This window comes from Brachyistius frenatus, unplaced genomic scaffold (genome assembly GCF_029030835.1).
Source record: "Brachyistius frenatus isolate BFR_SWC_R1_liver_20210118 unplaced genomic scaffold, ASM2903083v1 Contig_16, whole genome shotgun sequence".
In the NCBI taxonomy this organism is placed as follows: domain Eukaryota; kingdom Metazoa; phylum Chordata; class Actinopteri; family Embiotocidae; genus Brachyistius; species Brachyistius frenatus.
In genome coordinates, this window is record NW_027210615.1 from 327,501 (window position 1) to 346,156 (window position 18,656).

Genomic DNA, 18,656 nt, shown 5'->3' on the forward strand with positions numbered 1-18,656 from the left:
CTCAAATCACCAAAACATATTTTCTCTCTTGTGGTACGCAATTGTGAGTACTATTTACAGTGAGGTGAGAAACGACGGCATTGTTTCTGGAAAGAGCTGTTAGCTTGAGCACCCCGGTTCAATCCCAGTCAGTGGATGAAACTTCAAATAGATTTCAATGTAATTCAGATGTAGTAACCTTATAAATGAAGCCATGAGACACATTGATATTCCTTTGTGTCTGAGAAACAGGCTATGAGGTAAACTTGTGTGTGTGTGTGTGTGTGTGTGTGTGTGTGTGTGTGTGTGGTGCAGGGGCTCAGTGAAATGGAAGGAAGTGGGTAGCGCTGTCTGGCCCTCCAGATGAGACAAAATATACACTAAGCTACCACAATTGTGTAAAATGTATTCTTAAAGTAGGAACATGCTGCCGTGGATGAAGGGTGAGTTACTGTGAGGGACTAAATTGTGTGTTGGGTTTGTGTGATTTTGTTTGGTGAACACGTAACTAGTGTGTTTTCATGTACAGGCTGTCATGAACTCATCTGTGTCTGCTGGCAGCATGTTTGAATGTGTCTTAATTTGCATGTATAGTATGTGTGCATTGAAGCTTCTCAAGTAGCAGCAATTTAGTCTCGACAGGAGGCGTGTGAACGACTCCACGTGTGATCATAAGAAATATAACGTGTGTGTGTGTGTTGACTGTCTGTGCGTTAGTAGAGAAGAATCCATACGACAGATTGACAGATATACAGACAGATGCTTAGACGGCAGTCAGACAGAGACCCCCCGTCTGCGTGCGCCCACAGCACCTACAGTGTGTGAAGGGTATGGACATGCACACACATATTCTACATGCACGCACACAAGCTGTCAGTCTGTTTTACTTTCCTCCCTCACACATCCACAGCTGACACACTCGGTCCACCTCAGACCAAAGAGGCTCCCGCTGCGCTATAGGATTTGGGGTCAAAGGTTGTCCTAAATATCACATCCAATCTTTTGAGGTGCCTCTGACCAGCTGGGGTTCAGTGTACAGTTCAGTGTTGGACCGTGAGGTGCAGGAGGAACGCAACGAGAAAGAGAATCCTGCTGTAATCTTTCAAATTGCCGTCGCACACATTTAGAAACATTTTAAAACTACTGGCTGCCTTTTATAGAAGCCCTGTTCGGTGTCTGTAGATGTGCTCTGCGCCTTTAAGAAAGCGTTACTCACAATCACATTATTATCACTTCATGTGTTATCATTATGTCATTAGTTTTACAGTTGTCTTGCATAAGCAACACTAAATGACTTCCGTATTCAATCGAAACCCAGACTTTTTAGATCAAAAAAGGGATGGCAGAGCTAAAATTGTAAAAAAAAAAAAAAAAAAAAATTCTGAAGCCCACAATCACATTACATGAGTTAGTCATCTGTTATATACTAAAACTGTCTTTAAAGAAAAAAAAAATCACAAAGGAGTATTTTATCGCAATACCTTTGTCTGCTGACAAAGTTATGTTCTTAACTGAGAGATTACAAACTCCTCCAGGTCCACTTATTTCCATTCTGGGGCTTTTGAAAGTATTTACTTAAGATATCTGAATTTGTTGAAGTAATGTGCTGTTCCTGGTTGCCTGTTTTGGGTTGTTGTTTTTTTCCATAAGTTTTGGCACATTATGTGAGCATGCGCACGTACATACTGCAGCCTGCGTGAATCTTTCAATAGGCTTTTTAATTATTAACGGACATTAAATATACATGACACATGGTGGCTGTTTGCTTGTATGATCCTACTAACTTCAACCAGTCAGCAGGGCACCTAAAACTTAATTTAACACACAGACTGCACAAAGTGGGGCTCTCTAAAGACCTATACATCATTATATAGGAGGACATTATGGCTACAAGCCATTTGCTGCTTGATGACTGACTTTCTGTTCTGGGTAGAGATAATTATAAAAACTTCAGGATTGGGGCCCCTGAAGGAAAAACCTGCATGACATTGAAAAGATCATATTTTCATGACTTGATTAAATTACTCATCCTGCAGATAGTGAACATGTTAATGGTTCAGTTTCTATTGTTAATTATGAAAACATAAAACACAAAACTCATCTTTGCTCAGTTCAGTTATCTATAGGAGATATTGATGAAAGATATTGTTGTATAACAGACCCCACAAAGCTTGTGCAATTGTTGCACTTCATTTTAGCATTTCCAGAAAGTTTGAGCTGTGACCGAAAATCCTGCTTAGCAACACAAAGTGGAGAAACATGCCATCACAGTGTGCAACATAAAAAAAAAAATAGGATTTTGATGTTAAATGAATAAAAGTGTGTTCTAATGTGTTTCTTTCATTGCGACCTTTTGAACTTGGCTTCATGCCCCTACAACCCGCAAGAAACACCTCAGACACAAGTATTGTGAAGAAACCATCCCTTTATTGGTGTGAAGCAGTCCCATCCAAGTCAGAGTCAAAAGGGTTAAAAACAGTCAGTGCTCAAACAGACCAAACCAGAGTTCCTCCGCACCCTGCTGGCTCTAGTGGGGTAGGATTTACAAACTCGTACCGGGTGCAGACGTTCAAAAACGCTGGGCCCAAGACGTGAGAGGGGTTCCACAGAAATGAGAAAAAAAAGACTTGACTTTACGTCCAAAAAACACATTCACTGCTTTTACTGAAACACTACAGCAGCACCAAATCTTTCTCTGGGAGGTAAGAAGGGACTAGAGGGTGGAGGTGAGGACGTCTGGGTGAGTGGAGGGGAGGAGGTGCGTTTACTGAACTCACAAACTGATGGGGTAAAACCCTGGGGGGGGGGGGGTCAGACCACATTGATGACAGTTAAAATAAGAACCATGTTATTGTTTTATTTTTTCAAACAAACAATTTAGATCGTTTAATGCGGAGGAGAGCGTGAGTGGGCCAGAAGTGCTTCTGTTGGTTTATTTGTTTGTTTGTTGTCTCCATGGTGATCACCAGTTAACCACAGAGTCATTTACCACGTTGTTCCAGCCGCTGTCCCTGCTGCAGCCGTCTTACTTGGCGTTGGCCGAGCTGCTGAGCACCTTACGGACAGCCTGGGCGATGGCGTCACGGTCGATGCCGAAGATTCGGAGCAGCTCGTGGGGCTTACCGCTCCGGGGCACCTGGGAAACTGCCAGGCGGTGGACGCTGAAGCCGGTCTCGTTCACCACCGCAGCGCATACCGCCTCACCTAGACCACCTGAGGAATCAGACCATAGAGCCGGCAGGGCTATTGATTAAAGGGCAAGTTCATCCAAAACACATGCACACATGCACAGATTCGTTTCTCTTTTTAAATTCCGTGTTTCCTTCTTTTGACTTCCACCCTTCTGTCACATTCAATCTCGTTACACCTCCATGGGCGAGTGAGCTCTGCAGAGATTTGATGTGGACTGACAGGACTGGCGCCACCCTCTTTTGACTTTCTCACTCCTCATACACCCCCCCTCCCCCCACCCACCCACACACACACACACCCTCCATCCTCCCCCTCCCGAAAGGACGGGTGCACAAGAGTTTTGTTTCCTGTAATTATTCCTCCTCTTCATACTCACCATTGAGAGATACCTCAAGGAATAAATCCTTGTAATTTATTGTGCTGAAAAAGAGGCAGCTTCATCAGGTAACAAACTTTCACATTTCCAGTTGAATGTAGCCGACTACTCGTGTAAATCTGAACGTGAGCGTGCCAATGCAACAACAACACTGCCTTTTACTCCCTAACACTTGTGTGTGTGTGACCCCATTATGGACAGACAGTCGTCATCTCAAAGGATGGAAGAAGCAGCCACATTCAGGACAACATAAACACACACAATAGGGAAGAGGAGAGAGAAAGAACACATTCTGGATGCTTGTTTTTGTCATGCTGGTGCTGAATGTAGGTCAGCGAGAGCCCAAAGGCCGGAGCTGAAATTAAGACACCCTGACAAGCTCCTCCTCTTCCACTCTTCCCTTCTTCCTCCATACATTGTTTTAAAAAAATATATATATATTTTACATTTTCCTTGTCTTGCAGCTCTCTCTTCATAGTCACAACCCCCCAGCTCTCGGTCATGTACAGTGTCCCCATGCTTGTCCCTTCAGAGATTCTCTAATCTACAGAGGGACCTTGTGTCCTTTGCAGCTCTGGACATTTTTTTTTTTTTTCATGAGCTGATACAGAAGCAGCGGGAACACGCAAGCAGCTGCATATTTAATCCTTCTAATGCCTGCTAGTCACAGCTCGGACTCCAATGAAATGTGACTATACTGACTTTAACAGAACATGATTATAAACGGCTGAATAAAATCAGTATATTTATATTGCCCAAATGCCCTTAACATTGCTGTACATCATTTGGCTGTATCGGAAAGCATAAGTCTTGGTATGTTGCATATAATTGGCATCATGAAGCAATCGTGTCCAGAAATCAAACTTCTTGGCATTTTATAGAGTTAATTTACCAATTGTGACAATGCATTTCTAGCATTTTATGACAATAGCAAATCTAAATAAATAAAAGAAACATAAAATCCTAATTTTCCTTTAACATACCACAGAGAATAATTAGGCTTTAATACTCTTATCAAACTTCACACTGCAGCTTCTTTCTTCAGGTTTAGGATTTTTAAAGAAAATAATTCAGTCATAACTGGTTGCTTTGTACCTGAATTGTTTTTGTTAGTTTTTGTGCGTGCGGACTCCTGACCTTCGTAGTAGTGGTCCTCCACCGTGATGATGCGTCCTCTGGTGGCCCTGGCGTTGTCGATGATGGTCTTGGAGTCCAGGGGTTTGATGGTAAACGGGTCGATCACGCGGATGTTAATTCTCTCTGAGGGAGGGGAGAGGAAGTTGAACTGCACACTGTTTTATGATGGCACGTTGATTTCTTCCTTTTTGTCTTTTCTGACTCTGTTTTTTTTTTGTACCTTTCTTGAGCTGTTCAGCAGCAGCCAGAGCCTCATGGAGGGTCACTCCCGCCCCAACCACAGTCACATGGTCGTCGTTGGTTTTATATGCAACCTGAGTGGGAAGGGAAGACACATTTGTATGCGATCATGATAAGGAGGAGTAAAAGACAGATTTGATTTCGATAAGTCATAATGGAGGGCAGTATGAAAACACAGATACAAACCTTCGCCTGTCCAACGTGGAAGTCTTCGTTGCAATTGTAGATGTTGTTGTTCTCTGGGCGGCTTGTTCGGATGAAACACAAACCCTGGAATAAATCAGAAATGATCAGTGGTGGAATGAAACTAAGTACATTCACTCAAGTATTATACAACTTTGGTGTACTTGTTAAAGTATTTCCTTGTTATGTTACTTTATACTCCTATTTCACTATTGTACTTTAGTAACTAGTTACTTTGCAGATTCAGATTATTAAAATGAAATATAGATCAACCAATAAAGTATGCTGTATTATTGTACCTTAAACTACCCAGCCGCATATATAAAGTAATTAAAATTAACTCCAGTTTAATAAATAACTATAATCCAATAATATAATATCTGTGATTCTGAAATGGGCCATTCTGCATGATGAGTACTTTTACTTTGGGTATTTTCAGTAATTTTTGATGCTGATGTTTTTTTTACTTCTACTTAAATTGGATTAGAAATACAGGACTTTTAATTGGAACAGAGTATTTTTACACTATAGTATTGATACTTTTACTTCAGTAAATGATCTAAATACTTCTTCCACCAGTGAAAAATGATCGTAATCTGTCTTTACTTTTAACAGGAGCTGTGCAAGGCTGGATCAAGCTAATGAAATAAAACGGTCCCAAAAAAATCTCAAGGGTTTAATATTTCCCTTTTTTTTGTTACATCTTAAAGGTGTTTCTGAGTACCTTTGTGTTGGCAGCGAGCTCCACAGCCTTCTCAGTGGAGACACCATCACTTGGGTAGAAGACGGTCGCCGTGGGAAGGGCTCTGAATATGGCCAGGTCCTCCAGACCCATCTGAGAGGGCCCGTCCTCACCTAAATATACACACATGCAGTATTAGCACCAAACCAACAAGTCAGGCAGACTAAAACTCACATGTATGCTGTTGGCTGGAAAAAAATAAATTCTGGTAGACTGGCATGCATTCAGTCTGTAAAGGTGGGCATGCAGTGTACCTGAAGAGGAAGGAGAAAGGGAAGGAGGAGGGAGAGGTGAGAGATAATCAGGCCGCTCTGTCATCACCTCCATGACACAGAGACAGCGAGGGGGAAGGAGGACGGGAGGAGTGCTGACACCAGGAGAGGAATATGGACAACACAGCAACACAGAAGATGAGAAGATGGGGAAAAAAGGGTTTTTAGCATTCAGGGGAAGTAAAACCAATAAATAGTGAGGAGAGGTTCAACTCACTGCAGTGAAATAAAAAACTCAAAAACCTCGTTCGGAATGAAACGTGTTGTTCAGTATTTATACTCAAGCTTAGCTTGATTTTGGTTTGACATGAATTGTGCACATTTATTATTATTATTATCATTATTATTATTGTGAGTTTGACTTGATACAGTGGGCTGAGGCAATCCAAAAACAGAACTGTGCCAAACTGAGGAGAGGAACAAGGTGCAGTGAGAGGAAAGGGGTGCAGCTACTTCCACCTAGGGGGTCAAAGGTCAATGAGGCTATTGGTATATATGGAATATCTTTGGGAATTGCTATGAGCCATAACAGTGGTAGTACAAGAAGTAACTTGTATACAAGTTCATTTCACATCTTCAAACTACTCTTTGCCACAGTTACGGTAACAAGATATGCACTAATTTGCAACCAATAGCATCAAGTTTATCTTCCTTCCCTCATTTGAAAGCCAGTATAACCTAAAAATCCTGCTGAATGCCACCTGATGTTACTATAAATATCCTGTATAACAATGATCACTTTTTCACCAACAAGATGAGGAGCCAGAAGAAGTAAAAGTGCATTAAAATGGATCACAGGGTGCGAGTGTCAGGAAGCGAGAGGGTAACTGACCGATGGAGACGCCACAGTGGGAGCCGCAGAGGTTGATATTGCTCTCAGAGATGGCGGCCATGCGGAGCTGGTCATAGGCCCGGGTGAAGAACGTGGCGAAGGTGCTGGCGAACACCACGTTGCGGTCTCTCACAGCACAACCCATCGCCACACTCACCTGTTGGAGAGAGTGGAGAAAGAGAAAGGAGGGGAAAAGGAGGAGGATGAGGTCATGTAAGGTGTATTTATTTGTTTGGAGAAGGCAAGTACAGTACGGTTACAGCCTCAGCTACTGTATACTTTGTTCTTAATGGTAAGTAAGTACAGTACACAACCTCATAGAGCTGCTAGCATGGCAGTCTTGTAAATAAGCCACCAAAAACGAATAGTAGGACACCATATTAAAAGGCTCAAAAGTCCCAGCCGAGTGCAATGACATACTGCATCTTATACTTCATGTGAAGTTATGATGAAGCAGATTTTTAACGACCAAACACAGGCTGATAATGTTACTGACATCAATAAAAGTACAACTAGGACACTAAACTCTGGTTATGTTAATACTCCTCAAGGGAGGATGGGACATCAAAAACACTTGACAATGATTCAAATAACGCAGAGTAGTCAATAAACTGTGACAATGGAAGATTACAGATCAGAGGATAAACATCTAGTAGAAAAACATAAAAAAAAGACTTTCTTGTATTTAACAGTCTGTACACATGTAATACCTGATAAACCAGACAATAAAAGGTCAGAGACATCTGTTGCTGCTCTAGACCTCTTTGCATGGCGTTTTTAATTTATTGTAATGTTTTGCTGTTTTGCCTTCACATCCTTCTTCACAGTTTAGACTTGTGGTCCACGATCTCCTGAGCCCTCTAACTGCAGTGCTAATCCTTCATCTCCCTCTTACCATGTTCTGCTCTGCAATGTAGCACTCCACGTAGCGGTTGGGGTGTTCATTTTTAAAGAGCTCGGCGAAGGTGGAGTTCTTGGTGTCTCCATCCAGAGCCACCACGTGGTCGTTGTAACGGCCCAGCTTGGCCAGAGCCATGCCGTACGCCTTCCTCGTAGCAATCTGGTTACACAGGGACAAACGGACAACCGGTCAGTTAACCTCAGTTAAATATACAGAAGTTTTAACTTCATTTAAAGACAGCATCATCTGGTCTGTTTAGCTCAACTTTTCATACAAGTTAAAAGTCTGAGCCGGTCTGCACCACTGATCTCACCTTGTCTCCAGTTTTGTAGCTGGGTGCACTTGGCATGCGGATGTTACGGAGGCTGACGGGTGACGCGTCCTCATTGGGTGGAGCAGGATAGAGGCGCTTGTTGCAGCTGATGACGCGGCCCTGCAGCTCCTTGATAACGCTGTCCGCCATATCTTTGGGCAGAGGTTTACCATGCCAGCCCATCTTATCCTCAGCAGCTGAAACACATGCACATACCTGAGTACTCACTCATGCAAAATTTTTATATATAAAAAGCTTTTTTTTAATCATTCTATTATCTATGTTGTCCAATTACTATAAAGTATCCCGTAGTTTTTATAGAATTGTTTTTACTGTTAACTTGAAAAGCTGCTGCATCTGTCATGAATGTGTGAAATATCCACATTTCAAATGAGTCCAGAAATTCTTAACAGTTATCATAAATAACGATAAAGCATAATCCTGAAGAGTTAAACAGGTTTTCTACTGGTGCCTTTTAAGAAGACCTGTGTGCAGTGGAGATATTAATGACGTTTATACATTTACTCTACTGTAGAACTAAAACTCCCACTCTACTTTTATGCAAGTGCGTATTCAAATGCACATAAAATAAACCTGGTCAGCCGTCACACTCATAACAATCTTCCACCTCAGTGGGTCACAACAAGCTGTGTCAAAGGTCAAAGGTTAGAATCAAGAGGCCACAGGTTTACAATTACACTCACTGACATTTTTTTCAAGTATAAACTAATACACACACACACACACACACACACACACACACACACACACACACACACACACACACACACACACACACACACACACACACACACACACACACACACACACACACACACACACACCTTGCTGTTATAATAACTGTCCTTTTCTTTGTCTCTCTCTCACATGTGGTCACACACACTCCACACTGTGCTTATTACAACACGAGTACAAAGGGCCGTCGCTGCGAGTGGGTCCTACACATTCTGAGGGATTATTGAGCTGCAGCAGCTGAAGCACTAAAGCGCTGCCTGGATTACAGCGAGTTAGAGCCCCTCTGCTCCGACGGTGGGTCCTTGGGCCAGTTAAGAAAACTTCAGACAGAACTGTTATTCGCAGTCAGCATCTAAGGACACAGAGCATCTCACAGAGGAACACTGCACCGACATTTGACCTCACATACTGTGAACCACTGTGTGACTGGTTATTGTACCTGGTATGCCTTTGCCCTTAATGGTCTTGGCGATGATGGCGAGTGGCTGGTGGCGGGGCTGACTCAGCACCTTGCACAGTTCCTCCACGCTGTGGCCGTCCACGATGATGGCGTGCCAGCTGAGGAAGCAGAGAAGGTAAAACTTTACATGTAGTCCTATTCTGAGCCTCTTGTGTTAATATTAACCCACTTTTTTCATTTTATAAATGTCATTGTTCTATTCCCTTCATTCTCTCTGAGGTTTCTGTGTATAAGTTAAAATTTTGATATATTTGTTTTACCTTGGTTTTACATTATTTGAATGATATAAAATGGATAAAAGCAACAAATCCTCACATCTTAATAGTGTTTTACGAATAAACGATAAGGAAAACTGATGTTGAATAATTGTTCTTGTTCAAGCAATAGTCTCATCATTTAAACACTGAAGGATTGTTTCTCAGCTGATGGGTTGTGACCCAAAAGTGATCGCGTAGCCCTTTTTATTTTGAAGTCTACAGAACATGTTTCCCATAAACTTGTTTGAAAAAGGAACTTTTCATTGGGGTTTTAGCCCTGCTTGCACTTCTGTTGCACCCTTTTTTAATGTCGTGTTTTTAACAGTGCATGAAGGCGTTGCGTATTACTGCACTATAATTTTGTAAAATAAATTTGAGTGGCTCAAAAATGTCTAACTTTTGGGTCTCTACGTAATGATAAAGGAAAAATGTGGTTCCTGAGGTTTGACCTGTTGAGAACGCTGCACTAAACTACTTGCCTCACAGTTACACATACACACAAAAATACCAAGTCAAACACGTCCCCCTGCTCACCCGAAGGCCTCGCAGCGTCGCTGGTACTTCTCCACGTGGTGCTGAAGCGGAGCCGGGTCGCTCTGACCCAGACGGTTGATGTCCAAGATGGCCACCAGGTTGTCGAGCTGGTAGTAGGAGGCGAAGGCCATGGCCTCCCACACTGAGCCCTCCGACAACTCTCCATCACCCAGCAGGCAGAACACCCGATAGCTGCAAACAGAGAGAGAGAGATTTAATGTTTAGTGAATACTAAGATGAACAGACAGTAGGGAGACGGGTAGTTTTCCATATCTGCTTTATTTTCCCTCCTGGCACATTCTCCCCTCCTCTGATTCTTCCTATAGAGCTCGATGTGACAGCTGACCCTCACACCTAAATACACCAACCAGACACACAAACAGAGACACCCACCTCCACACCCACCCACCCCCGCCACGCTCTGATCATCCTCAGTAGTTGCTCCTGTGGCGTAACGACTCCTGACAGCTTTCCAGTCAAATAGACACATTGTCATTAAAACGGGAAGATAGGCCGAGACACGCCACATTACACCACGCATTCCAAACCCTGAGCGCAAAGGAAAAAAACACACGGCAAAGAAAGACAAGAGGGGAGAAAGAGGAAAAGAGGAATTCCACAGAGGTGGAAGTGGTAGAGAGGTGAAAAAAGGGGATGAGATTCGAGGTGAAAAAAAAAGAGGAGAGAAACTCGTTGAACTGATCTGTAAAGTCTACAGGTCAGCTTTTGAAATGGGTTCTCTTCTGATGTGAAACTGCCCATAATTATATTTACAGAAGCACCGAATCAAATGTGGAACGACTGCAAGCTTGTGCTCATCATTTAAGACCTCCAAGTTATAGAGACTTCAGTTAATTTCTGCTAGTTGATATTTCTGCAACAATTTTATACGAGTAAGAGTTCAAATAAGATATAGTGAAAGCAGAAGTTGAATTTTTTAAGTAGTAGTTGATAGACTTTGATGGAATTTGAAAATCTTTAACCAAGAATAATCGAGTTATATTATGAATGCAGTTAACCCTGCAGGGCGGACAGTGAACAGGCACATCAGAGGAAACAGAATAAAACTCTGGTTTCTACAGAATTAAAAAAAAAATCTTCTGTGACATATTTCTATTGAAATGTAGAAGTCTGTGCACCATGCAAAAAGTTGAAGGCACATTTTTATATTTTCATCATTGATCATTTCCAAAATAATATTGCAGCATGACTGCATGTAATGTCATGGATATTTCTTTATTTACAGCCATTGTGTTTGACACATGGAGACTAAAGTCATCTTTGTCAAATAAAAGGTTTTCATGAATCTAAGAGTCAGTGGTAAAAACTGCAGATTGACACACACTGACAAACACACGCACTATAATCTGGAGGGCATCTGATACAGCGACACCAGGTGCAGCTACAGGAGTAAAGTCATCCCTCGTGAGGTGTGTGTGTGTGTGTGTGTGTGTGTTTGTGTGCGTGTCTGTGCGTGTGTTTTCCTCCTTCTTTCATCCTCTCATTACTAAACCACCCAACCTCATCCAGCTGGCACGCACACGCATGCATTTCCTCTCTTTGTGTCACCCACACCGTTACATCTTGCCAACACAAGATCAGTGAGGAAGACGCTTCCGGTCGATAACCTCGGTCATGAGCTGCATTATCTTTGCTACAACGTGCGAACGAGCATGAAAAGGAACTCTGCATGTGTTTGATCCAATAATCTCACATGTACATGCAGAGTATTGAACCGGAGTCACACAAGCATGAGTCAATGAACAGTTGGTTGTTCGTCTTGTCATCACTGATAAATGTATTGGACAGGTTCATCCATGTATATCTTAATAAACCACACCCTCACCGGGTTTATGTTTGGCTGGCTGTTAGTAGGATACACACAATCCAGGAGAGAGTTTATCTTGCAGTTTAGTTGCCATTCAGCACTTTTTGCCTCAGATTATGTTATGAAACAGTGATGCAAAGTGTTGCAATGAATTAGCTTGACATGCTGCTCAAAGCTTGGAGGGGGAAGTGCATACACCCGTGTGCATGCCCGCACAATCACACGCAGCATATGACATGCAGGGTGGATACAGTATGATCTACTCTGTAAACAAGAATGCAACAGAAGCACAGAATGGGATTTCAGCAATTTCTTTTTGGAGAGAAGATGAAGAAAGTGGGAGCGGCAGAGAGATGAGGGAGGAACTGTGCTTTTGCATGTGTGATTATTAGAGCAGAAACAATTGAGTGCACACAGAATGCAGAGAGCGAGCGATATCAAGGACAGCCAACTCCGACTGTAAGTATGGTATTCCCTGACCGCCTGTTTCACTATCTGCTATGTGCATAAAAAAAAAAAAAACTAATTGGCCTTTAAAACATTCTCCTTCTGTTCTGTAAAATATGTCAAATAATGTTCCTGGAAGTCAGATTTCAGCATGGACATTTTTGTATAATGTCCGTTTTCGATAAAAATGTGAATGAAATGTGTAGCATCCTCTTTCAGGCCACACAGCTCCATCTTCCTATTGTCAAGCTGAACGCCACGTGGTTCTTTCTAGATCACACTAGAACAAAGACTACGCACGCGAGCAATTTAAATCCGCTAACATTCAGCTGAGCAGTGGCTGAAAAGGGAACTGCATGCTTGTTAAAATATCATAATGAATCTATGTTTGAACAATAAATATAAAAGAAATGGCTGCAGGACAATAGACAGATTTTGGTTAGAATAAAAGAAAATGTTGTGAGAAGATGAATTATTCCCAATCACTAATTTCTTCTGATCTCTTCCTGGTGATGTTTTAGATCTCAGAGATGTTACCCTCATTTGATCTGATCTGAATGTAAAGCAGATCGAAGGTCAGCTCTCCTGGCTCTGAGCAGCTGCCTAAATGTCAGCACAGACCAGGCCTGTCAGGGCGGGTTTGATCCAGAGCTGCACGCTGAAATGTCACATGTCTGCACGGCTTGCTGCAGTGTACAGTATGTCATGAATAATTTCAGACGGTCTACTTTAATGTGTGCGGAGATGCAGGCCGGGCCGCTGCGCTCCCTGCATATCTCTGCATGTTGGAGGGTCCCTGCATGGGGTTGTTTTCTTTTCAGGGAAATTTGTGTGTGTGTGTGTGTGTGTGTGTGTGTGTGTGTGTGTGTGTGTGTGTGTGTGTGTGTGTGTGTGTGTGTGTGTGTGTGTGTGTGTGTGCGTGTGTGCGAGAGGGTGATTTTGTGTATGTTACCTGGCCTTGTCAAAGTATTTTCCAGTGTAGGCCATTCCACAGGCAGCCCCCAGCCCCTGACCCAGAGATCCAGTGGCCACATCCACAAACTGCTGCTTCTGTTTGCATGCAGACACATAAAACATGCATCTTACTCCTCAGACCGGACGAGAGCTTCGAGTCAAGCATGGAACACAACGCATGGATTGTTTTTAATTTCTTACTGGACAAGAATAAACAGCAACAGCGATACTGTCAGTCTGAGTCTTGCAGTGTGTCAGTATTTATGTGGACACAGTGGCATGAATGTCTGCAGCTGAGCACAGACCATTTGTGTCACACAGGCAGAGCTTTGTCTGCCCGTGTACAGTTTGTTATCTGTATAAGAATATTCATGTCTTTATATGTACAGAATGTGCAGCTAATACACTGTAATATACTATATATAATGTTGTAAAGAAGTCATTCACAAACTTTTTGGCTTGAGGAGGTAAAACTTAGCAGTATTTTGAAGGAAAGAAGGCGACATTCAAAATCTGTATTGGTGTTTGCAGTGCAGTGTAAGAAATAGTTCAACTTTTTCTAGCAGGAAGGATGAAACTATCTTAAATTGCTGAAAGAAAGATTTTGAAGTTTGAAAGTTCCACTATGGCTACATCCAGCAGCATCTACTGCCCAAAGCCTGCAAGCCAGCAGAATCTGACGGCGACACAGAGGAAGACGCAAAAACAAACTTAGTTTCAAGCACAAAATGTTTGCAATCTAATCGTTGAACTGGTAAAAGACATCGTGAAACAGCTTAGAGAAGTAATATCAGTGTTAAATGTTTGAAGAACAGAGTGAACGTTGCTTTATTGTTGATTTGCACAGTCACAGAGAAAATTTTTGAAGCTCATTGCATCAAAGTCAAAACATGTCAGCGCTGTAAGTGCTTTAATGAATTCCTAATTTATGTGTGTTGGTTAATTGTGATGCAGAGCTTCCCTGCAGGTGTGAATGTCACCTCACCGGCACTGGGTGTCCTTCCAGGATGGAGTCGACCTTGCGCAGGTTGAGCAGCTCGCTCTCCTTCAGGTAGCCGGTCTCAGCCCACACGGCGTACAGCACAGGAGCTGCATGACCCTGAGGCAGAAGTTAGAGCTCAAGTGCGCTGCATGTGTCATTACAGCACACAGTACAGATCTCAGTGTTTTACTAATCGCCTCCTTGTCTGCTTACAGGTGTTTGAACAACTTCAAGTTATTTGGACGTTGGTAACTCGATTAGCAAGAGCATGCATGTGCACTTATGAACACATGCTTATTTTTTGTCTATGTGCCACCTCGTTGGGTGCATTGTCTCTGTGCATGCATCAGAGTAACGGTAATGTGCACGTGTTACCTTGGACAGGACAAATCGGTCATTGTTGGGGTTTCGCGGGTCTTCAGGTCGGTACTTCATGGAGTGGAAAAACAGCACAGACATGATCTCTGCCACGCTGCAACATGATGTGGGATGACTGCAAGAAAATGAGAGAGAAATCAGACACAGAGCATTCCAATAAAAAAACAAAAACAAAACAACAACTGATGTTTCTCCTCAGTCATAATCTATAAGCATGTACAGGACACACTGGAGATACAGACAATAGGAGAAAAAGGTGGGTGAAAAAGAAAGACAAAGTGGTAATTAGAAATCGAGTTTGACTGTCTGTCGGATCTCATCAACCTTGATCTAGTGAGTTAATTCATGCCAGACCATCTGTAGTCAGAGTTATGTAAGGCAGACGACAGGCCAGTCTGACTATCAGGGTCAGACAACCAGTAAATACAGAAAAGAGTCTCCCTCTCAAACACACAGCACAAAGCGTGAATGCATTTGGATTATGTCTCTCTTTCAGTCCCTCATGCACACACACATGTACATAACAAAGCCATCATTCACTGTGTGAGCACCAGGCAGTTAAAGTCATTATAATTCAATACAAAATACGTTATGATGAGTTTTTATTTCTTGCATGTTATTCTTGTCTTTATTTTCACACGACATGTCAGTAATAGCTTACTTGGAGTCAGGCCTCCATATGAAGGCATTTTTTTGCCTGTCCTGAAATAAAAAATGTGGTCGGATAAAAAAAAGAAAAAAGAAGCTGCTTTAATGCAAAGAGAAGCAAAACAAAGCCATTCAGTCGGGCACAAAGGCGCCCTGAAACAGTTTCGCTCTTTCACCTATCATGATTTTTCATTTCGTTTGTATTTTGTAGGTCTATGGTTTCAGCGCGTTTTTCGGTTCCAGTTGTAATTTGAAATTCCACACCGGACGTGCTTTCCCTATACAATCCTACTTGAAGCTGGCGTGACTAGCTACACCGGGGCACGCAGGCGCGGCTGAAGAGCTTCAGTGCGTTCACCCGCGGCCAAGCACCACGTCGCCCCACGAGCAGAACAGCACTGGCTGCACAGGATCATGCAACTATCCAATCTCTGCTCCTCTGTTACATAACTGAACACAGAGTCCGCAATGGGTTAAGGAGGAGAGGAAGACTGTTACACCGGCAGCAGTTTATGCACGACGACCGAACCGCCATGTTCACGTTTAATAAATGTTTTATAAGCTTATTTGAAGAAGCGGCTGTGCAAAGCAAACACTACGGATTATTAAATGCATAAAATCAATCATTTCTATCTGGAACCTAACATGCTCACTAACTACAATGAAGACGCAAAAATGGTAATAAATTAACGAACTCTGGCTCTTAGCACCAAACAAGTCTTTTCTGGTCAAGTGCGTAAAATACGCACAAATATTGGCACAGAACTACCTTTACGCACAGATAAAACAGTAAAAAAAAAAAAAAAAATTTAGACATGCAATACACAGTGCTAGATTCTGATAGTTTGCAGCTGAAGTATAATAATCCGTCATTACAGTGCTGGTGCACTTGCATGCCGTCTGTTAACAGACAGTAAATCCATCAGTAAACAGTGATGCGCGCTCCTTATGCATTTCTCCTCACTTTAAAAAAACGTCCTTCAAACAGAAAAACGACATGAAACATAATAACCAGCAAAGGAAAGTAAGCAGTTTTTGTTGTGAAATATTTTTTCTCCTGTTAAATTTAATCTCTCCCCCCCCCCCTTTCATCTCACCCGCTGCCCGCTGCAGTTGTCGCCTTGATGGAGTTGATCCGGAGTCGGGTGGCGATGTTCCTGAGCGCCTGCACCGTCTGCTGGTCCGGTTTGTGGTAGTCCTCCATCTGGCCGATGCACCGAAGAAAAAGCACACACACGCGTACACACGAGTCGGTTAAATGGAGGTAAGAGTTAAAAGTCCCCGGTCTGCTGTCCCGAAAATAAAAGGAGAGGAGTGTGCAGCGGACGATGGCAGGGGTTAAAAAGAGACAGCGCAGTTTAACATGAGAGAGAGAGCGACAGAGAGAGAGGGAGGGAGGGAGGGAGGGAGAGGGAGAGTGGTGGAGGAGGAGGAGGAGGAGGAGGGGGGGAGGGTCTGCAAGCAAATCCTATGAATATGGCTAATCTCAGGCTAAAAGGAGCCTCCAGTTAGTCCACACTGTCGCACGAGCTCAGCCAATAGTAGGACGGCTTTGGACTGAGACCAAGGCCACCACACGCACTCTAACGCGCAGGTGCACGCGCGTAAGGCAGGCAGGAACACTGTGTTTAGGGACGCGCGCGGTTTCAGTGTGAACAGCAACTGTAATTTCAGAAACAGAATTGAGGAGTGTTAATAAACAGGGAAACATTTGGTTAAACAAACAAATGCGTGACATTTTTTTGACCATTTTAAGATTAATTAAAAACAGAAATAATTAAAAAAAAAAAAATTGTGTGGCTGAAAAGCTGAGGCATAATTTATAGGAACAAACTGCAGTTCACGGTTTCTGTATTTTGTGCCATCTTTATATACGTCAGTGCATTTATAATCCTCCTGACTTTCATCATCTTATGCAGCTATACAGTCAATATACAGTAACCTATACATACTGTAGGTCATCAGATGCTCTCACTTTAATGGACTTTCCTTGTAGTTGCACCATGTGGCAGCTTGGGTGTGAAACTTGAAGGCGTTATACATCTTCAGCAATATCACCATGAAACTTTATGGATTTAATACACTTGGTTTTGGAGCACAATTAAATTTATAAAAACGGGTTCAAGATAAACAATGAACATCATATTTGTAAATATGATCAGATTTAAAAACCCCTTTAAGGAAAGTGAAGCATCAGTCTGTGACTAAGTGACTGGAGCCCTCTGAAATAACAAATTATTATCCCATGCAAAAAAAATATTTATGTATTTTTGCATTCTGAATCCAAATATGCATTTAGAGATTCTTTAATCGTAGGTGTTTTGTTCCAGTATGCTTATAAGGACATGGAAAGGTATAAGTGGAGACCTGTATGTTAGCAGACTGCTGCTGGATACTAAAGACAGATGTTCCTGAGGTCAAATATAAGTGAAAATCATACACTTTTACACTTAAGTAACTTCGTTCATATTCTTAGTGTAACACAAGTCTTAGTCATGAATATGGAATATTTGTTGCTACTTAAAAATCATGCCAGATAGAAAAATTCCAAAACAGATTTTAATTTTGCATACAAATTTATAAAAATAACGTTTTGTGTAACAGTTTTTTTTTTTAATTTTTTTTTAACAAGAATGTAATAAAGTTCAGTGGGCTTCTACAAAACAAAACCTTATCAGGAGGGCAGCGTGGTCTCAAGTGCATTTCCTCTAGTGTGAACAGGTTTGAAGTTTGAAGTATGTCATGATACAGCCGAGTACACAGTTCTTTAGTTAAACAATAAGGACGTATGGAAGGAAATCTGACGGATCGCAAAGGACAGTAATCTGAATTTAATGACATTTCCCAGTGAAGCTGACCTGATTAGCTAGGGTACAAACCAGCTACACCTGTAATGCACTCTTACACAACATCCAGGTAAAGACTGACAGCCAATGGTGGATTGATTGTTACCACCCTGTAAAAATGTCATTTTAGTGTTGGGTTGGATTCCTCTTTGACAGTTATATAAGCTTCGCTGCAGCAGACTAACCTTCCCTCTTGTGATCTTCCACATTTGGCCAGCAGGGGACCTGGGAAGAGTGACTCAAAGGGAAAATCATGCAGTCTGTTGGCCAGTCTACTTCATCAGTATTTACCTACTGAGGAAAGACATTTATTGTGTCACTTAAACCCAGAACTACTCCCTGATCAAGTCCTCAGAGGTAACACACCTTTACATGGGCTTTATCATTAATTACAATATA

General features: G+C 42.2%; 1 protein-coding gene across 1 annotated transcript; it reads right to left on the reverse strand.

The window, feature by feature from the left end:
- Positions 1-2,386: 2,386 nt before the first annotated feature.
- Positions 2,387-16,886, reverse strand: LOC138618238 (transketolase-like). Its single transcript, XM_069693831.1, has 14 exons — positions 16,509-16,886; positions 14,761-14,878; positions 14,389-14,502; positions 13,402-13,499; positions 10,175-10,366; positions 9,363-9,481; positions 8,168-8,364; positions 7,849-8,013; positions 6,954-7,110; positions 5,832-5,962; positions 5,111-5,194; positions 4,905-4,998; positions 4,685-4,807; positions 2,387-3,192 (listed from the first exon to the last, which is right to left on the reverse strand). Exons 1-14 carry the CDS (start codon positions 16,613-16,615, stop codon positions 3,005-3,007), a joined length of 1,887 nt encoding a protein of 628 aa, XP_069549932.1. The 5' UTR covers positions 16,616-16,886; the 3' UTR covers positions 2,387-3,004.
- Positions 16,887-18,656: the final 1,770 nt, after the last annotated feature.